This window comes from Babylonia areolata, chromosome 3 (assembly GCF_041734735.1).
Source record: "Babylonia areolata isolate BAREFJ2019XMU chromosome 3, ASM4173473v1, whole genome shotgun sequence".
NCBI lineage: Eukaryota > Metazoa > Mollusca > Gastropoda > Neogastropoda > Buccinidae > Babylonia > Babylonia areolata.
This window is the reverse complement of record NC_134878.1, coordinates 23,251,238-23,277,032: the sequence shown is the minus strand read 5'-3', so window position 1 is coordinate 23,277,032 and position 25,795 is coordinate 23,251,238. Positions and strand designations below refer to the sequence as shown.

The 25,795-nt window shown below is 37.7% G+C and overlaps 2 protein-coding genes across 3 annotated transcripts in view; one reads left to right on the top strand and one right to left on the bottom strand.

Annotated features, from left to right (window-relative positions):
• Window positions 1–1,062: 1,062 nt before the first annotated feature.
• On the bottom strand, window positions 1,063–25,652 carry LOC143279857 (syntenin-1-like). 2 transcript variants are annotated; one of them, XM_076584113.1, is made up of 8 exons: window positions 25,134–25,652; window positions 10,507–10,590; window positions 9,159–9,344; window positions 7,362–7,532; window positions 6,740–6,915; window positions 5,311–5,482; window positions 4,813–4,904; window positions 1,063–3,582 (listed from the first exon to the last, which is right to left on the bottom strand). In XM_076584113.1, exons 2-8 carry the CDS (start codon window positions 10,555–10,557, stop codon window positions 3,528–3,530), a joined length of 903 nt encoding a protein of 300 aa, XP_076440228.1. In that variant the 5' UTR covers window positions 10,558–10,590; window positions 25,134–25,652; the 3' UTR covers window positions 1,063–3,527. The 2 variants fall into 2 exon arrangements, with proteins under 2 accessions (XP_076440228.1, XP_076440227.1); XM_076584112.1 differs by lacking the exon at window positions 25,134–25,652 and adding an exon at window positions 11,856–11,983.
• Window positions 12,051–25,795, top strand: part of LOC143280260 (uncharacterized) — an 84,112-nt gene continuing 70,367 nt past the window's right edge. Inside the window, exon 1 of the mRNA XM_076584891.1 lies at window positions 12,051–12,290. Coding sequence (XP_076441006.1) covers window positions 12,179–12,290 — 112 coding nt within the window. The 5' untranslated portion in view covers window positions 12,051–12,178. The remainder of the gene's footprint in view (window positions 12,291–25,795) is intronic.

Below are 25,795 nucleotides of genomic sequence, written 5' to 3'. Positions count from 1 at the left end.
TATTTTCATAGTGATGCTCAGTCTTGTGTAGCCAGTATGTCTACTATATCATTGTTGCAGTTGATTTTTCAAGAAAATCAGCAGTTGTTGTTGTTGTGAGCAGTCCATTTTGTCTCCTGTTTATTTTTATACCATGAATGAATGGTACAATTTCATTTTATGAATATTACTTGAAGGGTTTTGTTGTTTTTATCATGAATGTTCTGTTTATTAGTCTTATATGTTTCAAAGTATGTATGCAATTAAGAATGAATGCTTTTTCTGGTAAATTGTCTTACATCTAGTCAGTGTCAAATTAGAGTTTAGGGTACTGGCCACAAGTAGAAAAAAAAGTTGATTTTATTTATAAAACCCACTTACCATGACTTTTTATCAGTTTTCTATTTGATAGAGGGAGAGAAACATTAATCCCTTAACAGCTGTGTCTTCATTCACCTCGAGTTCTGAACTAATGCTGTGTGAATAAACAATGAAACCTTTGTTGTTTGAGGGTGTTGGTGTGTGAGTGAAGGTCCATACATTTGGTTATTGTTCTGCTTTTATGTGGCCTGTTGCACATGCATTCACTGTTTTGTTTGCATGTGCTTTCTGTTGGTGTTTTTTTTTCCCCATCTTCTTTTAATGTATTGGCATGTTTACTGTTTAGGCAGACATACTTTGCTTTGGGGATGTAGCAATTTGACTTAAGATGTGTGTTGTGCTCTCAAGAGAATGGAAATATGCATTTGGGAAGTGAAATTTTGGGGTTTTCAGTTCTGTATTAGGAAAAGAGTTGTTATTGCTGCATTTTCTAGGGCACAGAGTTTATTGACCAAAGAAAAAGTTCTTAGTGTTGGAGATGAATGGGTTTGGAATTCCGAAATGATTTTTTTTTAAAATTGTTTTTCGCAAGGAAATGCGATATAATCAGTTTGTGAACCCTTTTTGACCTAGTTTTATACTGTTACCATGACTGATTTCAATAAATCTGACACACACACATATTCTCTCTTTAAGATGTACACTTCTTTCGGGTTTTTTTTGTTTTTTTTGAGGTATACCAAGACATTTATATTCTTTAAAAAAAAAGAAGAAGTTTATTATCAATAAATTACAGCTGTGTGACCATTACCATGATCACTTCAGTTAAATCAAGCAGACTTTGGTCGAGTTACAACACATGACAACAGCACATGTTCATGTTTTCCATGAACAAAGAAGGGGGTGGGGGATGGGCTGCTGCTGACAGACAACTGATGCTGCAACATATCACACAAGCTATCCTTCAAACCCACACACATTCCCCTCACTGAAGCACACAATAACAAGCATGCATGAACCCTCACAATCCGCCTCCATTCGGTACTGTAAATATGTGCAGCATCAAGAAATGAGCAAAAGGCTCAATTCACAAGGAAGCAGCAGGAGGATTTTGTAGACAATATTCAGAATCCACCATCAATTCCAACACTTTATAAAAACATAATCACAGAAAACTGGAACTCACAAGGTTACAAATGAAGTACCATATTTGGTTTTCAGTAGGGATGGGGAGAATTGGTGAGAATTTGGGAGAACTGTAGCCTAAATACTTAACACACTGCTTGACCTGTGAACAGTTTATTTTATCAAAAGCATATCTGATCTATGAACATTTCAGATTTTGTGTAGATGAGAAAAGTTGGCTCACATAAAGATCTGGTCTATGTACATGTTACTAAACTGGTACACTTCAAAGTCAACAAAAATTTGTGACCAGGTGATTTTGCACTGCATCTGTTAACTAAAACTAGATGGTTTAATTTCTAAAGGACTCCAAGGGAATAGTTGTATGGACAAGAGGATTCAAGCACTTTCAACAAAAGTTAAGAAAATCAAATCATACCATTATTTCAAAACTTAGAAAAAATATTTATACTTTTTTCCCCCATAATTCCATACAGATTCATTTGCAGGAGTTTCCGATATAAAATGTATCCAACCTGTGAAAGTATCAGAATTGTAATCAATATTAAAGTATAAACTGCATAAATTTCATAAGCTCTGTTCTCTTCAATAACACCAAAAAATTCATCAACAAATAAACAGTAACACAAAAGTCTGTAACTGATTCTGAAGGTTCAAGTAACTACTTCAGTTTGATTAAACAGAGTTCTACCGGATGGATTTAAAACAAACAAACAAAACTAAAAACAACTGATTAATAATTATAAATTGAAATAGTTCTTCACATAAAGCATAAACTCAATGATCACATTTATTTCATACATATCAAAAATACACTATCCAAAAACAAAACATAAATTCCACACTCAATAACATCTACAGAGGACGCAGCAATATCAAAAAGTTCAAATTCTATGCACCAGGAGATATAAAAACATGTATCACCATATTCATAATCAATGACAAAATTTCATTCACCAAACACGGGGAATGGACAGCATACAACAGACAGTTAAACTGCTGATACATAAAATGTTTTATTTACAATGCACCTTACAATAACATATCAACATGTTCTGTCCTCTTTTTGACATTTTTAGACCTGTACAGAACTGATCACAAGTCTCTTGCTTTTAGACACATAACATTTCTAATGAATGTAGCACTTCAAATGATGTAGTTGATTTTATCCATTTTAGAAATTATTTGACTATTTTCCTTTTTGTTATTCTGGATCCACAAAGAAAACAAAATATCCACTGAGAAGAGTGGGAATGGATGAATATCACAAAATAACGTTTGCACAGATGGATTTCTCCAGCGCATGTTCTAAAAGCTGTATGATGAAATTATTACAGGAACAAGCCGCTATATTTTCATGTTCTTGTTTTGTTTAAGAAATGTGAATTTCTGTAAATCTCATTTATGAAAGAAACAGAGTCCTGCAATCTTAGTAATTTGTTATGCCTATTAATAAATCTGTTCTTTGTTTTAAGCAAGAATTTTTTAACCCACAAAGTAATTCACGCAATTTGACATTTGAATAGGATCCCCCACAACAAAATTTTGTAGACAGTTATCAGATCAAAATAAAATTTTTAATGTGATAGTTTATAAACAGAAAAATGACTTCTTTCTCTGGCAAAGAAGATATTGGTGGTTTAGTTGTCAACAGTAATAACAGTCACCCAGAGCAGACCTGATCATGCTCATTGAAAGTCAACAATTTGAAAGCTATTTTGAGCAGTTTTTGTTGTTGTTTGTTCAGCATACTGCATCACTTTTTGAATACAGAAGTCATATCAATATGCTATGATTCATTACACACCACCCATCAGAACTGTCTATGGACTTAACATCTTTCTGAAGACAGCCAGAGGAAAAAGATTAAGGGGAAAAAAAAAAAAAAAAAAAAAAAAGCAAGCTGCCATGATTTTAGTTATCACTCAAATGATGCAGACAGCAAACAGTCTTTTTTTTTAAAGAAGAGAGATGACACATTTGACTGTTGGAAAGAATTCTGTCTGGTGAAGACTTTTTTGATGACAGAGGGAGATGAGGAAGAAGTGCAGTGGTCAATTTGTGGACATCTGGCTGGATGCTCACAGGTCGGGGATTGAACTGTCCATCAGCCTCTTGATCAGACTGTTGCCCATGCTGAAAGGAAAACCATCATCACAAACATTAGGCACTTCACTTTTTCTTATGTGATCAAATCACAAGGTCTATACTTCCATAAACCAAGCGTGTTGGTTTTTAAGCCTTTAAGTTTAACTTTCGACCACAGATACATCTACGGTAACTGCATTATCAACAGTCCAGCCGCTCATTTGAATAAGCTTACTTCCTTGCAAATGGTGACTGCCTTGATGGGTATTAGAAGCAATATCTCCGCAAGTTTTGGCTCAATTCTGGTGCAGATGTTTTGCACTTTGTAAAGCGAAAAGTTGTTGAGCATGTCAACATGTCTGCCAGGAGACAGGGCATAGAAGTGGCTAGAATTTTGTTTGATTTTCTGCACAACATCGACAATAGCAACTAAGAAAACGTGACAGAAAACAAAAAGTATTGTAGCTGATCAACTGAAGTGATTCTGGTTAGCCTGATAATGATTACATGCTATAAAGTTCATCAACAGGAAAGGGGCAGGGTCGTATTATAAGTGGGTATAGAAAAAAAACCCAATCTTTTAGCTTAAAACCTTCATGTCCCAGATGAAAGCTTCAAGCTGTTATAACATTGTGCGACAGTGTTTGTGGGTGTTAGAGTGGGAGCATGTGTGAGGGGGTTTATGTGTTTATGTATAGTGTTTGTTTAAAACAAAATGATAGTGGAGGAAAACAACACAAATGCGCTTGGTGGTTGTGTCTAATACATTTGCTAATATTTTAGCACCATTTCCACCAATAAAACAGACAAGACTTGAATTTTCTTCTTCTTTTTTTTCCCCAAAATATTCTGGTGTTTTTTCCCCCCTTGATTGTGAGTTATCTCATCCAGTCTACTTTGAACTTATGATAATTATATTCACCATTCATTTTCCTTCAGTAAAACATACACTTAAACTTTTGAGCATACCTTTAATTTTTGTGATTTTTTTCAAAGGTTGGTGATTATTTTGCAAAAACCACGAATAGTTCCAGAAGTCAAAGATTTGATTATCTGTAGTCATAAATATGTTAAGAGTTTAAGTAGCAAGAAATCTTTCTCTGTATGCTTGTGTTGAGTTGTGTTGTGTTGTGTTGTGTTGTGTGTGCTTCTTTAAGAACAAATTAATTTATAGGCAGATAAATGTGCAAATGCTTACCTGCACACACACACACACACATACATTCCCACGCACGCACACACACAGAATTCAATGCTGATATAAAGAAAATTACTGACCATTTGACCACATGGTCATACAAGAAGGATGGCATGATGGTCACTGTGATTGTGCGGCCACCAGCATCAATGATCTCCCCAATTTCAGAATCCTGGAACACATCACAACAATCCGTGACTGTCGAGAATTTCTCCATCAAATCTCTTACAGATACAGACAAGCTGATATATTCTCACACTTTCAGAAAACAGGAAATACATAAAGGCAACATGAAAAAGTCATTACCTGCATGTGCCAATATCACACACAGTTCACACTGAAAATATTACTAAATTCAAACTGATTGAAAAAACAGGCACCAACCAGACAATTAAACAAAAGCAAAACAGGTTATGAAGCTAAAATGCTCTCCAAAACTGCACCAATTTAAACATTACATCATTTCAAATGCACACATACCCATATGCACACAAGTGTGTACCCACTCAGATTCTCATTAAGACAGCACAAAACCTCCCAACCTCCTACAATGCTAGTGACAATCCTCATGTGCTCACCTTCAGTCCCACCACATTCTGTCCGTTCACCTCCACCAGCTGATGATCTGTCAGCACACCGTTGCGAGCTGCTGAGGAGTCTTTCACCAATGACTTGATCTTGCCATCCTTGAACACAAAGCCGATGTAACCGTTGCTGTCCTTCTGCATGGAGATTGTCCGTTCAAACGGCCTGAAAAGGAGAAAGAGTCAAGCTTTATATTAAGACACTGCAGTGTGTGTAGTGACTTCCCCCTCCAAAATGCATGCCTTTATCATATTTCTTAAAATATTTTAAACACAGATACACCATTTATTCTGTAATAAAAGCAAATAAAAGTACAAATGGAAATATAAATCTACCAGAGAAATACATAAAATCATGTATCAATTAAACCAGGACAAGTGTGAAGTACAAAGATGCAATCTAAGCTCTTGAATTACTGAAAACTAAGATCCTTGTTTTCTCATCCCCCACAACCATCCACTTCATCCATTCATTTTTCTGACCAATTTTCCCTGCAGTCTTTGTGACATTTCCCCCATTATCATGGTTTTGCCAAAGCCATCACACCCCTACACAGCCACACCCAGCTTTGTTTAGCCAGTCACAACAGGGAACTGCTCATAATAGCTTGCCACAAGACTAGCTTCTGCTCAGTCACTTCAAAGGCATTCAGAGGTCCCTGTACTGAATCCACACATACAGAAACCAACTGACTACAACTTCTACTGAAGACAATAATTGCCGAGTTGTTGGAGCCAGACTTAGCTATGTTCTCCACTGGAGTGGAGACTGCCACCAGGTCCATTCAGTCTCCATGAATCCGCCACACTGAATGAAAGTGGATGAAAAATCAAAAGAGAGGTCACCATACAAACTGGGAATGAAAGATAGTACATTATAAGATACATTTTCTATTTGCTTTGGGCTTTAGTGATGACAGATGTAGATGAGGACGATCCAAGAAGACCCATTTAGATTTCAGGCTGACTATGCTGTTTTTTCATTCTTCGTTTCAAGTAACATCCCCATGTCAGTACAGCCCCAGTTGTACAGACATTTGCAATATTGGTTGGGGATCTTAAAAACCTTTCAAAGAGTGTGACACTTGACTGTTTGGTCCCAGCCTTCCAGTCTGAACCTGTGGCTGGGTGAGCCAGCAACATGCCCAATACTTCAACAATGATAATCCTCTGACGTCATTCAAACACATTACCTCCTAGCCAGTCTTTGATGCTGATCACTTCCTCACTATTGCTGACTTTCACCTCCACAATATGCATGTCCTTTGTATCATTTCTTTGGCATTTCCAATGAAAACCTATTGTCAAGAGACTGAAATTGTCCTGTATCCATACACACAGCTCTCTCCTCATCTTTATTTTTCTTTCAATGACAGACTGCATTATTACACAGTCTAGCCTGCTCTGTCCCCCCAAAACCCACCTGTCTCTGACAGCCATGGTGATCCTCTGGGGGTCCAGTTTCTTGATGAAGTTGTGGGCTTTGTCGTTGTCCCAGCCCGCCATGGTCTGGCCGTTGATGGTCAGAATCTGGTCACCAAAGCGCAGTCCAGCCAGAGCTGCTGGCGAGTTCTTCATCACCAGTGCCACAAACAACCCCTGAAACATGCATACACAGGAAAGTTCAGTGACACAATTTACACAATGAATTATTTCTAAAAATCGTTAATAGTAACTGAAGAAATGAATCAGTCCAAATAACTTTCATCTATTTGCCCAGGTGCTTTATTTCCATATAACTTTGAACTCAATGTAGTCACAAACTAAAAATGAACGAATTAAAAAAAAAAGTGTTGTTTTATACAAATACCTAATCCATCATAAATGCCTGTGTGAACATGTAACTGAAATCAAACTCCACACAATGGAATCATGATTGAATACTTTATACTCTCTCACAACTTGGGAGGCAAAAACTCTTGACCCCACTTCCATTTTGCATGTTAGCAAAGACAATTTACTGGCATCAGTTTCAATAAAAGCCTGCATTTTACAAACAGCAAGATCACAAGTTTTAAAAACAAAGGCAAAAGCAAGTGACTCACATTGTTGACATGCCTGACACGCACACCCAGCATGCCTTTCTCATCTTTGCAGAGAACCACCTCCCGTATACCTTGCTTGATCTCGGCCCGCATCAGACCTTTGTTGGCGTTGCCAGTGATAGGCGCCACCATGGACTGACTGGGTGTCTGCCGCTGTGCCACCTGCATGTTCTGAAAGCAACAACAATCACCGTATTACAACTACTGCTGCAACTAGGATGAGGTTCTTAAAGTGTGAACTGTAAGTGCAAATGTTACTCATTCCAAGTAGAAATGATCTCATTATCAAATACTATAGCAAAACATGCTTCATGTAGTTTTACGCCACTGTTTCCAAGTACTGAGTAATGTTCTTCCCCATCTCTCTGGTCCATTTTCAAGCAAACAAAATATGAATCAGTTTTAGACAAAAGCATCATAACCTAAAGCAGCTACATCAATTGATACCACAGATTTAAATCTTAATACAAAATACAAAGCTCAAAATGATGAAACAGTACCTGGAACAGAATCATTTAATGCTTACAGATCTATCTTTCTTTACAAAATACAAGTTTTCCAAGTAAATTAGTTTAAATCAAATTTGTATTTTCTTCTTGCAAGAGATGATTGTTTTCTTCACACCATGTGTGATAAATATCATGTCCTGAAACTTATCAATGCATTTTTACTCATCTGAAGCTACTGGCATAAAAATTCTACAGATATGGTTTGCAACAGACATGGTAGAAACACAAAAAAGCAAGAAAAATGTGCCTGCATGATATATAATCGGCCTACTTTCTCAAGGCTGTAAATGCAATAAATTGCCAAAATTTTGCCCAAAATAAATAAGATATCCAAAAACATCAACTTTCCCAAATCTTCAGTCTTCATTTATCTTTTAAACAGAAAAAGAGATTAAAAAAAAAAAAAAGTGTTTAAAATACTCATTATACTGTATCTAGGCATAACTGTTGAAAGCAAGTGTGCATGACCTAAATGGATAATCTTTATCGCATTATATAGTGGAATGAGAACTGTCCAGATAGTGAAAGCATAGGTGATTGCAGTCCATTTCATGTCAAGAGTAGTTTCCATATACTGTGGTGATAGAATCATAGATGTATGCAACCACTCCTCTTCAACTCAGGACTGTGTCCTTTGTACCTGAACTTGTTATAATAGTACTGCACAGTTTTGTGTTGTGGTGCATGCTGTGTTGTGTTGTATCACTTTTTGTCACAACAGATTTCTTTGTGAAAAATCTAGGCTGCTCTCCCTGGGAAGAGCATGTCACCACAGTGCAACACCAAACTTCTTTTTCTGTCTGCAACTGCAAGTGAATTTGTTTTTACTTTCTTCTTCTCTTCTTCTTCAGTGTTCGAGGACTAAAACTCACAAGTTAATTCCAAAGTACATGTGGGATTTTATGTGTATGACCATTTTTACCATGTCATATAGACAACCATACTCAGCATTACAATCAAAGTAGCTTTCTCTACAGAACTTTACTATGGCCAACCCCTTCGTTGCTTTGGGTTCTTTTACATGCGCTAAGTGCATGCTAAAAACACAGGACCTCAATTGTCTAATCTGAATGACTAGCTCTCAGACCTCAAGTTCAGATCTAGTGGAGGGTGGAGTATTTATATATAATATGAAACCTGAACCAGAGGACACTACTCCATTGGGTCCATTGGATGCAATCAGCAAATGGTAACTTGGTAACTTATAATAATTTATCTAAAATGTTATTAAATGGTAACTTGGTAACTTATAATAATTTATCTAAAATGTTATTTGAATTGAAGATACCTGAGCCACAACTGGCATGTTCTCCTGCACAAACTGGGGGGTCAGTTGCAGCCCCATATAGTTGTCCAGAGAGGGGTAGAGGGCAGCACTGGAGCTGGGGTAACTGGAGTGGGGGTGAGGGGCAGGATCGCCAGCAGGGTAACCGCCCTGTGTGATGGCCTGCCTCTGTTCATGCTGGATCTGGGCCTGAGAGAGAGAGACAATACAGTGCATTAGTACTCCTTCAGTTGTTCAAGATCTCTTATCAACATAAAACAATTAAATAATTTCCATATGATTTCTAGACAATTAGAATGAACTTCTAAAAATGAAATAAAAATTCTTTTTAAAAGGAAAGAGACTGAGGAAGCATAGGGGTAGCAGTATGCATTTGCAAAACTAATATTTCCAGTTAATATGAACAAATGCAGCAAAAGAAATGGCTGAGGAAAATCTGAACCACCATGCAAAAAAAAAAAAAAAAAAAAAAAAAGAGTTGCAGGCCCTAATTGTGACAGGCATCTTTGTCAAACCACACAGTCAATTCAATGAGGTTCAATGAAACCCACCCATTACACTCAAGAAATCAAAACATTTACTAAGGTAGCCTGCGCAAATATGTGCACCCAGGATCCAACAAGCACCCAAGCAGCAATTCACTTTTCCTCATGAACAAGACTTGCTACATATGTGCCCTGCCTAGTTTACTACCACTAGCACTGTATTTAGGATGGGAAAACATTCAGTTCTGCTCTAATGCATGACTGTTCCCAGAAAAAACAAAACAAAAAAAACAACATCTTCCTTGATAACTGATTGATAATTGATTAATAAAATATCACTGCTGCAAAGGGCAGGAGCAAACAGTGACTCAAGCGAATAAATTAGGCAAAAACAATAACTGTCACTAATGTAATGTATCTTGCATTTTGGACGGTATGGGGGTGGGGTGGGTGGAAGCGTAAGTACAAAAAACAAAAACAAAACACACACAAAAAACAAAACACATTACTGGCCATGTTCCCAATTAGTTGGGATGAAATCTGGTCAAACAAATTTATGTGCCAATTCACATACAAATTTTGAAACTATAATACATCTGGATCTATATTACTGGGTTGATCACTGAACAGAGAAATATCTAAGCGACTGACCAAATACTTGAGAAACCAATATAAACAATAAAACATCCCTTCCATTAAAAAAAAAGAAAAAAAAAAGAATATTTTCAACTCCACCAGTCATTTTGACCCACAATTTTATAATCTATAAAATCAAAGAATATATCATGTTTGTATCTATTGTGTACTGCATTTTCTTTATGTCTAACATTCTTATCAGTCTGTAGCTACTTTTGACCAAGACATACCTGAGCCATCTGATCCACTTTCATATCCTCCAGTGTTGGATACAGAGACATTTTGATCTGGGTCTTGAAACTTTTCTTCAAATACTGCAAACAAAACAGAATAAAAAGATAAGTCATCTCATGGGAACTTTTTTTCTGACTAAAAAAAAAGTAAAATAGATATGAAGCTTATTCATTTTTTTTTTTTTTTTACAATCAATAATGCTACAATCCTGACAATCTAAAGATTTGGCAGCTTAATTATCTACAATCAACATATATCAACTTATTGATGAAGTAAATTCCAACAATTATAACTGTAAGAGACAAAAATAATAATCACCGTAATTCACTTCTCTCTTCTCTCTTTTGTCACACACACACACACACACACACAAAAACAAAAGCATATATTCTCAGGACTGTCCACCTGATGATCATACAAAGTCATATAAAATGATAAATACTTTGAATGTCCAAGTTCATTACAATGATTAAACCCCTCCACAAAGGATTTTGGCTAAATCTTTTTCTACCTCTACGTCTCTCTTACCTACTCACACACACACAATAATATGCAACACACACACACACACACAGAGTTGATCTTTTTGCCTAACAGCAGTCCTACTGATATCTATGAAAATGAAAAATAAATAAAATAAAGAAAAGCAAATGATCTATATATCACATTGCACACAACTTTGAAGTGTATACTAGAACTGTGACAAGGCGAGAGATCACTAAGAATAGCAAGTGTTACTTTTAAAGAAGGATCTATTCATGAAGATCCTGTTCTGACAGCCACTACTGGAAGTGGAAGACAAATTTTCTTTTAATGCCTGATTCTTTTAATAATTAGCAATCTATATTGTACAAGAGTTTCTCAGAACAACAATCAAGCATATTTCATATACTTGCAACTAACATACTGAAAGTACATTACCAACTGCCAAACGGAAAGTAGGCCATGGTAAAAACGCATGTGACAATGAGTGAATGACGAGTAATTATTAAAAAAAACTATTTTTAGAAATCGTGAGCTGTTTTAATTTCGAACCTTTTACATCCTTTTGTGGTTTTGAAGAATGATTCTTTCATCAGATCTAAGTTCGAAATGCTTTATGTATACGATGTCATACGTGAAAAAAACCCTGTAGAACACATTCTGATCACAATATGAAAGGTACCGACACCTTGCAAACAGCAGCCGACAACCACGTCGAGCTGGTGGAGACGAGAGGAGGAAAAAGGCACTCACAAAAATAGCAGTTCAACTATGTAGTTAGGTTCATACCAGATTACACAACTTTAAAGACACTACGCCGATTGTGTCGGAATGTTTAGTAGCAAACTATTCGCAGACTTACCAAGGAAAACACTGTGTTCTGCGACTAAGTCAGTTACTGGAATTTCACAACCCTCGTCTCCAATTTATAAACAAGGAACAATCTCTTAGTGACGTCATTCGTCATATGACACTGACATCATGGTAGTCACGAAGTTCAAACTCGTGCGGCTGCATACTGATCAAAATAATTTAGATAATAAAACAACGTAAATAAAAATCACATCCGCGTTTCGATCATGCTGCCGATGATTTGACATATTATTCGGATAAAACGCTAAAAGAATAAACGAATCCGTGTTTCCGATATCAATTCCGGAAGTGAACGGAGTTCTGAATGTCAGAATGGCTACCAAAACAGATGGGGTCGCGGAAAACCGACCCCCCGATCGCACCAGAGGTGGCAATGACCTGAAAGCGCCAGTTGATCCAATGAAGACGGTCATCACAGACAAAGGTAGGTTACCATAAATTTTTGACACGAAAGCTATTCACTGACACTGGTGACAAGAGAACACGCCCAAAAGCTCACCTTACCGGAGACCTTAACCATTTACAATTCAATCGATCGTCAAAGCCGTCGCTGGCAATTGCCTGTTTCACATTGCAAATGAAAAACAACACGATTAATGTAAAATGAAAAAGAAAATGAAAAAGTTATTGGGTATCAGCTAAAAAAAAAAACCCACATTGCCACTGTAACAGTCAATATTTTATCTGTCAGCATTGCTATTGGAATAATGAAACCGCCCAGTCAAAAAACCTGGGAGTGCTAAGTAACTGTTCACTGTCATTGTATGTGTGGGGGTGGTGGGGGGGTGGTGGTGGTTTGAAATCATTATGTCACACACTAACATTTTGATAAAATAATGGAAAAATCATACAAAATATGAACATAGATGTAAGCGGAGATGTGTAGTTTATAAATAATAGAAAAATCATACAAAATATGAACATAGATGTAAGCGGAGATGTGTAGTTTATAAATAATATAAATAATTTATCTTTAAGTGTTGTAAGGCCCAGAAATTATACTTTTTTTTGTTTGTTTGTTTATTGAATGAAATAGAAAGTTATTAACACCACTCAAATAATGCTGTTGTATACTAAAATAAGCATGTTTGTGATTCAGGATATGTGAATTAATTTTCAAAAGATTGGCACCATCTTTTCATATTCAGTTCTGTTGGGTGTTTCCCTTAATTGGCTGTAATGGCTTTACAAAACATAACTGTAGTTAACAACAGAAACAACAAGTGAACAACAAAGTTACAAACTATTATTGAGATGCACCAAATAAGTGATACTGATCCAGTTATAGTTTCTGACATTTTGTTGTAAAAAAAAAAAAAAAAAGGTTTTGTTTAACCTGCACAGCCCAGTAAATATTAGATTTTAAAACAAAAAATATCATTATTCATATATTGTTAATGTATTACAGTTAATATAATTATGGAACACAGCTTGATGTTTTGTAGGATATCTGAATCTTTCATCATTTAATTTACAAGCACTTATCATCTTGTGTATTAGGTATTTTAGCTCTTATAGTCTTAATCTTCGTTAAAAACATTTTTGATACTGATCATTCTCATATAAACACCTGACAAGGAATGGGATTGATTAAAGAAAGAAAAGAAGAAGAAAAAGGACAAAGCATGATACATACTAATCATTCACTTGCATGTTCAAGAACAGCTCACACAGAATTATCAATAAAAGTAAATGAGACAAAAGGAAGAGAAACCTTGTACAGACCATAGCTGGGGGAAATTATATGTTATGACTCGACAGTTGTTGAAACATTAATCAGCTGAAACATGACCAGTCCACAAAGGACAGGGACAAAAACAGAACTTTAAAATTATTGATTGATGTTATGTTTTACACCCATATCTTAATTTTACATATATTTATTGTTATTGTTAGTCCCTTAATGCATGGTACTTCGCAACTTAGACTCAAATAACCATGTTTATTTATTTGTTTATGAGTATCATCTGGTCTTTGGATTGGTATTAAATTATAAGAAAGTGCAGTTAGTGTTAATTAAAGGATATTGTTAGACAGGCAACAATATATATATATATATATATATATATATATATATATATCTGGTTATGAACATTACACATGTTATATACATTGGTACATATACATATGACATAGTGAACCCCCACCCCACCCCCACCCAGCACACACACATACACAGTGACACACACACACACACACCCAAGTTGTGAAATATTTGATGATGCACTATGCTACATTTTCTCTTAGATTTTTTAGAATGATTCATTTTATTTTCTATTTCCAGTAAAAACGTTATCAGTTTGTGAGCCAATTTAGTAATACAAATTCAGCATTAGTGAGTATTACTAAGCTGATGAACTAAACAGTATGTTTTATTTACTTAAAAAATTTTTTTTAAAGATAAGAAAATAAGAAAAGAAAGAAGCATTAACATAAGTTTTGTTTAGAGGATCATGATGGGAACAAAGTTATTCACTTATTGACAGTATTTTTTAAACTAATAGATAAATTCATTCATCATTTGAAGAAAATGATCTTGTTTACACAAGACATATGGGGAAAAAACTAGAAGCTTTCAGTCTTCTCTCTCACTTTACTCTGTTATAACTTAAAAAGGGGGGATGGGGGCAGTGGTGGGGTGTGGGGGCGAGATGAGAAGCGGGATGTAACTTTTGTAAGCATATGTTGTTACATGACAGCAAACTCTCAGGATGACAGGTTTTCTTAACAAACTTCCTTGTCTGCCATTCAAACTTGTAATTTATGCAATGCTTGAAGTTGGAATGGAAAAGGCTTGTGAGGTACACTAATAGAAGTTGCAGTGTGAACCAGCCGCCGTGGCAAAGTGGTTAGCGTCACAGACTGACGGCTGGGAGGACATGGGTTCAAATCCCAGCGGAGGTGGGTTTTTCGGCCTGCAGCCGGCTCCTACCCAGAGTTGAGTGCGCTATGGGCTTAAATGGGGAGACTGGGACCACACAGTTGAGTGTCATCCAATTCACGGATGCGTCTTTGGGTTTGTTGCTCTTATTACCCCACCAATACTCCAAGTGTCTGTATCTCTCGGGCCTGGTTGACGCCGGGATATCATTTTGAAAGGAAGCGTAGAGTTCAGCATTGTCATGAAGTCCCAAACCAAAATGGACCTCCACAGCAAAATCGTCATCATTGTCATCCTCCTCCATCATTACAAATATAAACAAAAATGTCCCAGTGTCTGTGGCCTTTCATGCCCTGCTGTCATTGTGACCTCAGTTTCGATACCCCTCCACTTCTGTGCTTGGGGTGAGTCCTGTCAATGTCTTCAGTGTCAGCAGATTCATGGGGGGCTGTTGTTTGGGGGACGTGGTGGTGGTCTCCACTATGGGAGGGACGCTCACTCAGTCTGGTTCTGCGACTAAGCCATTATTGTCATCAGTAGGGAGGCTTAGTAGGTGGTGTCCTAATTATGTTAAATCAGAACAGGCACCACTGAACACCACCGAAGTGACTCAGCAGTAGTGCAGGGTCTCCTCTGGTGTGTGGCCAGCTCTGGGACTGCGACAGACGGACCCGTGTGTGGCTGTGTATGGGGGACTGGGAATGAGCGGTGTGGGAGTAATGCCACTGAAATGGTGCAGATGACAGGGCAGAAAAAAAAAGGAAAAAAAAGGCGCAATTGCAGTGTGGATGCAGCCACATATGTACTTTTTAACATGTGTAAGAAACTGAAAAGGATATGCCAATATTCAAGATTTTAAGCAACAACCATAGATAATAAATCATATAACCAATTCATAATACAAATTTTCTATAATGACTAGTTACTTATACTACAGAGTACTCTACTATTGTGCATGATAAAATGATATTACTTCTCAGCAGGCTTGGTGAAGTTTTTTTGGTATATTTTTTTAACATAAATTTATCTTTCTTTGTCATACATAAACTGAAGAATAATCACTGATGCATTTATTTAGAGAGAAAAAAAGATAAAGGTAAAGTGTGCAGACTACATACTTTTTACAAATTTGAATGCTTATTTGTTTGAAATTGAATTGAGTAGTTTGATGGCAATGATCACAGAAAATTGAATGTTCATGTCAAATAAACAGATCAGCTTTTCTGTTCTTTCTTTTTTGCTGCCTCTTTCTCTGAACCACGCCAGTGGCCCAACCCTCTTGCAATTCATCCTGAATCACTTACACAACCACACCCAGGTTCATCCTGTCATGGTTCCAGCAAACCACAGTGAACAATCAATGTTACTTTGTTAGGATGCTGTGAGACCATCCACCAAAGCTTTGTCCTAAAACAGCAAAGTCATTTCTGTGGTGTTCAATCGTGCCTGTTCTGTTTCATCTGAGTTGACACAAGACACCACCAAACTACTATCCATTTACTGACGACATTTTTTTAAAATTATTTTTTTATCACATTGGTTCTTTATTTTTGATTATAAATAAAAAGTATAAGGATGATGATGGAGTTGCAAAGGAGAGCTATATTTTCATGATGACTTTTGATGATGATAAAATTAAAACTTTTTAGTTTGTACTCAATGCTTATTTTCATAATATATCCTGGTGTCAGCTTTTCTCCTAAATGATGATTTAATATATCCCGGTGGTAATACTGCATGAGAGTGAGATATATAAAAATTGAAATTTATGAGATAGCCAGTATATTTGAGCATTTAGATGCAACTACCAGTGAAGTAGGAGTGGTTCATGTAGTAAAATGCTGTAAAATTAGAAAAAAACAAAAACAAACAAAAAACTGCAGTCTGACCCTGGTTTGTTGGCTAACAGTAACAGGATAAGTAGCTTACACTTTAGATTCCCTCGTTGTTACCAAACCTGTCCGGTATGAGCTACCAAAATAGGTGTGTTTATCAAATAAAGCATGTTACTTTTCCCTTTTTCTTACTCTTAGTTTAAAATTTCCTTCCTTGTTCGAAGAGGAGTCATGGATAAGTGGGGTGAGGGTAGACGCGCGCACACACACACACACACACTTGGAAGGTGAGACGGGTCCTTTTTTAAATTGTTTATCTTGTGGTTTTCAGTACCATTTAATTTCTGATTGTCTCTTTGATTTAGTTAACAAAACATCAAAAGTCTAAGAATGCAAGAAGGGCAGAAATTCCAGAAGCAATTCTTTTCTTCTCCTCTGCCCTTGTGTATTTCAGTGCACTTTACAGAAAAGTTGTTATTCTTCTCCTTTTGCGTTTGTGGGCTGCAACTCCCACGTTCACTCATATGTACATGAGTGGGCTTTTATGTGTATGACCGTTCTAACGCGGACATGTAGGTAGCCAGACTCCATTTTCAGGGGTGTGTGTGCATGCTGGGTATGTTCATGTTTCCATAACCCACTGAACACTTAAATAGATTACAGGATCTTTAACAATAACATGCATATTTGATCTTCTGCTTATGTTTTCACATGAAGGAGGATCAGGCACAAGCAGGTCTGCACATATGTTGACCTGGGAGATCGTAAAAATCTCCACCCTTTACCCACCAGGCGCTGTTACTGAGATTTGAACCCGGGACCCTCAGGTTGAAAGTCCAACACTTTAACCACTTGGCCGTTGCGCCCGTCACAAGTTGCTATAAATCTGTTATTCACTGTTATGGGCTGAAGAATGATAATAGTGTTGTACAATTAGAAACATTATAGGTGGATACTGTTTATAAATACTCTTTTTTTTCTTCTGCCACTTTGTGAATGTCACTGGTTATTAATCTTTCCTTTCTATCTGCTTTCCTCCATCCTTTGCAAACATACAAACTCCGCCCCCCCCCCCCCCCCCCCCCCCCCCCGTTCTGTGCATTTCGTTTAGTCATTTGATTCAAAATAACATCCGACAGCTGAATAACTAGCCCGTTAGCCGCACCCTCCACTGCTCCCACACTCAACTCATGTTTGTGAGTAAGTGAGGGAGGTTTGTAAACTTGATATACACAGTGTGAATTTAGGTCAGCAGGACCTGCATATCTGATAGCTGAAACAGTCTTGTGATCAGCATATAAGTATAATGTACTGTAGCTAATGAAGTCACAAGACTCCATAGATGCCCACAGAATCCTCTGTTTTATAACGTATTTCCCTCTGTCTCTGTCTCACTCTCTCTCTCTGTTTTATAACGTATTTCTCTCTGTCTCTGTCTCACTCTCTCTCTCTCACACACACACACGCACACGCACGCACGCACACACACACACACACACACACACACACACACGCTACCATCTGTTAACATTCAGAACTGAACAAATGACATGTCAGAGACAGCACAGCTGTGCTGTGTGTAATCTTACACAAGTAATATAGTGTAACTGTAAAGCCACACTGCACCTTCTGGTTATTGTTCATGATGGTTTTGTTCCAAAACTGTAACTGAGCCATGTTTTTGCGGGGGAATGAGACAGAGTCACTGTGTGAAATGCTTAAATATCAGGTACAAAGTGAGGAGGAGATAATGTGTTAGTATATAGGAAGTATGTTACTACATCAAAACATGGGAAGCCAGTTAGTATATAGGAAGTATGTTACTACATCAAAACATGGGAAGCCATAATTTAGTATTCTCATGCTGGCATGTGAGGTTAACTATATAGTTTTATTGTTTTTAGAGTAAACATTTATAGGAACAAAACGACTTAATAGTTACCATCTTTAACAAAAAGGTAACAAAGAGCACTAGTCATCAAGGATCATTAAACTTGTACTCTTTATCAGTATGATTCCCGTGTTTAATACTAGTCTCTTAAAAATGTTTAATTACTTTAAAAATAAGTAAAGGAAAATTTAATGACTTCTCTTTCCCACATCAGCTATTCCCCCCCTAAAGTCACTGAAAAGGATTTAGAAATAAAATCCGATGAATGAAAAAGTCACAAGATAATTTGTAAACTTAATATCTATAGTATCACAACAGTCAGTATATGAAATAGAGTCACAGGATGATGTGGAAACATTATATTTATTGTACTGATATTAGTTGGTAGATGAGATAAAGTCACAAGATAATAATGCAGACATAAATAATTCAAAAGATAAATAGTAGGACCTACGTATTTGATATATCAGCTGCGTCACTTGTGATCAGTGTAACATACCATAGTGAATGAGGTCACAAGACCCCATCTATCCACAGCGCACACACACACACACACACACACACACTCTCTCTCTCTCTCTCTCTCTCTGTTTCACTCCACCATGTCTCTCTCTCACACAAACACATGTTCTCTCTCTCCCTCCCCCAGCTCGCCTCTTTCACACACACAAACACTGGCTTTCTCTCTCTCTCTCTCTCCCTCCCTCTCTCTCTCTCACACACACACATGCTCTCTCTCTCTCTTTATCTCTGTCCCACCCTGCCTCTTTCTCTCTTTCTCCCCCCCCCCCTCTCCCCCCTTCACTCTCTCTCACAGAACAGACACACTCAGTCTCATGCTGAATATTATTGTTTTTCTGTTTATTATATATTGTAATAATAAATGACTGAAAACATAAGTAACTTCACTTGCCTAGTTTATACTTTTTTTTTTATGTCCATGACTAGGAATGTGAAATAAAATGAAAATAAATGGAAAACCCTGGACAATGAACACATGGAACAGAGGGAAACCACCACCTCCCGAAACGATATCCATTTTGCATAATTGCCTCCCTTTGTATGTGTGTGTGTGTGTGTGTGTGTGTGTGTGTGAAAGAGAGATCAGTGTGTGTGTGTGTGAATTATTAAACAAAAATGCATTGTTAACGCTTCATTTAGTCTCACTATAGAAAAAAAGAGAGGTGTTTTTTTGTTGTTGCAGTTTTATGTCTACTGGATTAACAGAATAAAATACATATTACAATCTGGAGAGGAGCAAAGAACATCATGTTTAAGGGGAACAACTGATTTAGCATAAATTTAGAGTAGTCTTTACTGACAGTTCTCTCCCTTGTTATTGTACAGCGCTGTGTTTTGCATGCATGCGTGCCCATGTGTGTTTGTGTCAATGTGTTAAAACATGTAACTTTTAATATAAAAGAAGGATTTCTTCTTATTTAAAAAAAAGAAAAAAGAAAAAAGGATTTCAACTGTTCAGCAAGCAAGACCAAGAAATCTGAGAGGAGGAAGGAAGCAAGAGTTGAAGCATGACTGCTGAACTGACCCTGCAACAAAAGCTGTAAAATTATGAAAATAATGATAATAATAATAATAGAAGAAAAACCCATGCAATTCAACATAGAAAACCTCCACTGTGAACCCCATTTTGATTTCTCTCTACTTCTCAGTCTTTTTTTTTTCTTGTTATTCCTCCCCCCACCCCGCCCCCATGGTCTGAATCAGTGAATGAGCGCAATCTACATGAAAAAGAAAAAGAGTATTTTACTTATTCAGTCACACTCATAAAATAAATTTCATTCCTTTATTTTCTCTCTCTTACTTTCTCACTATTTTACTTCCCCTCTCTTTCTCTCCTCATCCCTCTGCCTCCTTCCCCTCTCCCACCCTCCTTCTCCATGTATTATATCTTTTTCCAGTTTTTTTCATCAAAAATAAGTGTGCATAATGAATATTCATCTCATTGTTAATCATAATGAGTTTCATCATTTATATTGTAAACACACATCGTCACATCGCTCTTGAAACTGGGCTTCCACAAAATGATATTCTGAGACACCTTCAGCAGACCAAATACAGTGAGGGTTAACATGAATTTGAACTAGTCAATCATCTCTTTTTTAGTGTCTGTCCCCATTTCACATTTTCCAAAAGGTGGTTTTTTTTTCCACATTTTCCAAAAGGTGGTTTTTCCTAACTGCTTGGACATGTATTAAAAACATAAAAGCATTTCCCTCACCTCAAACACACACACACACACACACACACAGGGGCTGCCACCAAGGGGATTCCATTATTTTTCCAATGAAGCCTGAATAAAACTTCTTTTTTTCCTCTCCACTCTTCTCCTTCTCCACCCATATGGATGGGCAAGCAAACCTCCAAATCTCCCCTTCACGCATATGCATGCATGAGTGCACACATGCACACACACACACACACACACACAGAGTACACACACCAAACTCACGCATTACATACATCTTCACAAATGCAGCACACACACACACACACACACTCAGAGGAAAGCAAAACCAGTTATTTCACAAAGTTCATACCTGCCTGCCTGCCATACCTAGCACTTCCTCCACATAAAAACCTGTTTTTTTCTTCTATGTATGAACCCACAATCAAATCACCCTGCCATAGAGGAGTGTCCTGATCCATTCAGCTCACTCGCACCCTGCTGTTTACACATTCCTGTTACTGTCCCTCCCCCTTGGCCTCTGGCTCTCACCTCCCCCACCCCCCTTTCTCCCCTCTCCATCCCCATCCCCCCATACCAACCTCCCCCACTCTTTTTCCCACAGGATAAGGGGGGAGGTGAGGGGGGGAAGAGGTTACTTGTTTTCTCACAGCTTTTCATGCTCGTGCAATACAACCCACTCACTAATTTATTTGATTATTTCCTGTATTATAGAATCGTTTGTTTATTCCCTTGTGCACTTGTTTGAAATACCACCATTGTTGAATGAGTTTTTTACATGCAGACTGACAGGAAAATATTAATGTAGCTGTAAAGAGATACATCAGAGTGTTTTAGTTTCACAACAAAACACCTATTGGTAATACTGTTTGAAAAAAAAAAAGTTTATAAAAAATAAATGAATCAATATAACATTTCTTTCACACATCAACTACTTTATGTTCATTAGAAGGATTTAGACATTCAAACAAAATAAATGAAAAAAACCTTCACAGCAGTTGGGCTCTTGTCCCTCTACTGTACCAGGTGTGCATAACTGACATAGTTGCAGCTCAGTGGGCTGGAACTGTGAGTGAAGAGCAGGTAAGGAGTAACCACAGGGATCACCCCCCCCCCCCCCTTCATCTACCATACCACCAAATTTGGATGCCACAGCTACCCTATGATTAGTTCACCCTGCTCCCAGTCCTCTGTGTGTGTGTGTGTGTGTGTGTGCACCGCCATCCCATGTGTACTGAGCTCTTTGGCTAAGGAGGACTTTGGGACTGTGTGTTGTTTTGTTGTTGTTTTTGTTCTTGTTCTTGTTTCTGATTTAAGCCTGGGGAAATTTGAAATTTTGGCATCACACACACACACACACACACACACACAGAGTTTACACATTCTGATCAGGACCCTGATGTAAAATTTAAGGACCACTTTGCAAAAAAGCCCTTGCTAAGGTCCAGTTGCTCAGTACGTGGGGCTTGGAAACAGGAACAATGTCTGTCACCACTCTACCAGTGTGCCCCATGACCATCTCCTAAATCGTGAATGCATACTGGCTGTCCCACGCATGCGCACGCCCATGCACACACACACACATCCCCATCCCTCCTTCAAAACAAACTATTCTAAAGGATGATTGTTTGCTCAAATTACATGACTACCATCAGCACAGTCTATCCTGTTCATACAGAAAAAAAATCTCTGCTCTTTCACTTTCAGTCCTTCTTTTTTTCTGATTTCTTTTTTTAAATGGAGAACACTTTTTAATGCACACCTGGCAAAATAACAAGACATGTTCATCATTGTAAAAATATTTCACTTCTCAGTTACACTTGGACTGGTGTGTAGTAGTCTGGTACAAATATAATCCTTCCAGGAGAATTTTCAAAACAAATTCTAAGACTTCCTGTTTCATAATACGGTATTGATCCTGCTTACCAAGAACAGGAAATGAAACTGGTTAAGCTTTAAAGTTATTGTAAATTAACAGTGTTTACTATCAGAGCACAACAATACTAACAAAACTGTTTCAATCGATCCAGAGTCTGAATTAGTAATTAGGTGCAATTAAAATTTTAAAAGGGGTGGGGGTGGGGGGTGGAATAAAATACAAAAAGTAAATTATTGAAAAAAACAACAACCCCCCCTCCCCCGCAATCAATTTCAATTTGACAATTGTGATGATAGTTAAGTCAAAGAAAAGAAACATGAACTGTAATTCACAGATTCAAGTTATTGATTTTGATTTGTACACCTATCCATCTGTCAGTATGCTGCTCAGAACTGAACCTGCCTGTTCAAAATCAATGTGCTCATGGGGTACGTCCTTTGTTCTTTCTTCTTTAAAAAATAAAAAACAATTTACAGGATTTTATCAAAGCATATACTGACAGTTTGGTGGGACATCAGACACTGCAGCGAAATGGGAAGGGAGTCCAAACAAAAACGGGCGTGTGTCCTTTTTAAAAAAATCAAGATTTTATCAAAATTCAAAGCATAAGAGAGAGAGAGAGTTTGTAGCCTGGACTCAATGGGAAGGCAGTCCAAACAATAACTTTGGAAATTATTCATGCCCATCCTCGGCCTGGGGCATGGTAGACTGATGTATAAACTGTAAAATGATGCTTGAAAAAACAAAAAACAAAAAATTAAGGACAGAATGGGTTGTCAAAAGGGAGGTGTGTGTCTGTGTGTGTGTGTGTGTGTGTGCATGCGTGCATGTGCCTGTGTGTGTGTGTTCAACTGTTTGTACTGTTCTACTGAGTCCTTAAAACCTTACAATCAGTCCATAAATCAATTGGTTTATGTGTCCACAAATTAATGAGTTGTTAACCCATTACAACTTTCTGAAACTGCAGAAAGACAGTTATATTCTGAGTGAGACACTGTCTGTTGCACTCACACTGTCATGCTTGTTTGCAATATACAATGACCATCAGTCAAATGTTGTGTGAGTGTATGTGTGTGTGAGAGAGAGAGAGAGAGAGAGAGAGAGAGAAATTATGCTGACGGTGCCAGTGAGTGACCTCTCTTGTTCTTGCACAAACTGGAATTTCTACAATTTTTGGACCACTTTCAATGGCGCAGTAACGACTGATGAATCTGGACTTTCTAGGTTTAGATAATTTGATGTCATTTGAACAAAACCTGCGTTCATGGTCACAGTATCCAAAAGTGTGTTTTTTTTGTTTTTTTTCTGTTTGCTTTGAATCAGCCAGCTACTTTGAATCAGAGCTTCCTGGTTGACTTGAATACAAATTTCTTTAAATGCAATGGCCAAGTTTTCTTAAGGAAGGTCGGGGCTTCTATCTTGATTGAAAGTGGTCACAATCATTAACTTATAATCTATCAGCATCCTGCAGACACTGATTTGTCATCAAATCAATTAACAAATATAATAAAACTTGTAACTAATCAACACAGAATTTAATTCACAGTGTTAAAATGCCACAAAAGCCAAGTTGACTGTAAAGATACCTCACAGCTGCACAAAATTAAAAGAAAATCCACTAAGAGTTAAAGTATTCTGAGACTGGCCTGGAGTCAAAGCTCATATATTCAGAAACTGATTGTTGAATGGGTTGGTATTCCTCAGAAACTGCCCGGTGAATTTGACTAAAAAATACATGGGATCTTGAAAAAGGAGACAACCATTGAGGGAAATAGTTCTGTCAGCTTGAATGATCTTGATGAAAACCAGATGGCCAGAACATTCTGCACAGTCATTCATTCGGTGTGACTGTCAGATATGACTGATTCTGTGGACTCTTGTCTTTCTCATACATGCATGAATACATTGTTTTGTAGTGGTGGTGTTTTTTTAGCCAAAGATTTTTTTAAAGTGCATATATGTGTTGTCAAAAGAGAAAAGTCAGGTAGGTATCCAGACATAGAATTAGAAACATGGTTCACAAAGAGACACAAAGACAAAGGCTTATCCAAGTTGTTCAAAATATTCCACTGAAAAACTATTTCAGTCCATGGATATTTGGTTTCTATTGATAGCAGCAAATGAGTGAATAATAGTTGCTGGTGACTGAAACATTACTCAGAGCTTAATACAGAATGTTAACAATGTAATTTCACGCCAACCATAATTTGTTGCATGTAAAGATAAAATGTTTTTTTGTAATACAGATCCTCAAGAATGTATAGCATTTCCATGATTCCTTAGTAAAACTGCAGATGCAACCAAACATTCACTGCTTCTTTTGGGTTGCCCTTTTTGCATGTTAAGTGTCAGTGTGGTTGTTTGGTAATAACTGAGTTCATTTGTTCTGCATATTAAGATAAATTAGATGACAGTTTGTTCACACCAAGGTAGTCCATTAACCTTAGGTTTGCATCGTTGTATATACTGCAGTGTTTTCTAGTAATGGAATAGTAGGTGTGAATGCGGATTCTTCTTCTGTCTTTTGAAGTCAAGCAGGGAGAGAGATACGATGGCTAGATGTTCTCAGACTCACCTCTGTGATGTTTTTCTTCAGTCCATTGTGTCTCCAAGCTCGTCACATTCGACTGTTGGTGTATTCGCTTCTACTCCCCAGTGCTTCACGGTCAGAGAGACGTGTCTGTAATTCCAAAGGGGGCACGGAGGTTTCAGCAAAGGTCCAGTGATGCAGAAACAAGACTGTGACTCAACTCTTGCTTTCACAGCCAGCCAACCAGACCGGGAGGCGGGTGGGGCAAGGGGGTGGGGGCAGTTGACCGTGTCCAAGTTGTTCTGCCTCGCTGACGACCGTGCCCTTTGCACTGTTAAAAACCCAACAACTTAAGTTTTCTTGTCGGAGGGTCGATCCCTGCTGCGGCCCTTCCCCCCCAAGTTTGCACTTTTTTTTTCTCGTGGCAATTTGAGAGAAAAGTAGACTTTAACACTGACGGCAGAGGCTGGCAGAGTCCGACCTGCATCAGGCAAGGGTGTAGGAACGTTATCAGGCAGCTCACATCAGTAGTGCCCAGGCTCCGCTGCCGTTTCGGGCCGCACTAAAGGCAAAGGCAGTAGAGCAACACACACACACACACACCACTCCGGGTGCTGTTCTTCCCGCACAGCCCCCACTGAAGCAGTAAGCTTGAACAAGTGGGTCACGTGACGCGCACAATCCAACCCATTCATTTGCGGGGGGGA

Excerpts from the sequence above, each read along its gene's own strand:
- LOC143279857 (XM_076584113.1), bottom strand. The coding sequence starts at position 10,557 with ATGTCTCTGTATCCAACACTGGAGGATATGAAAGTGGATCAGATGGCT. Across the intron at positions 4,905-5,310 it reads AGAATGTGGTGGGACTGAAG|GATTCTGAAATTGGGGAGAT; the intron begins GTGAGCACATGA and ends GATGTGTTCCAG. Across the intron at positions 3,583-4,812 it reads TATGACCATGTGGTCAAATG|CATGGGCAACAGTCTGATCA; the intron begins GTCAGTAATTTT and ends TTTTCCTTTCAG.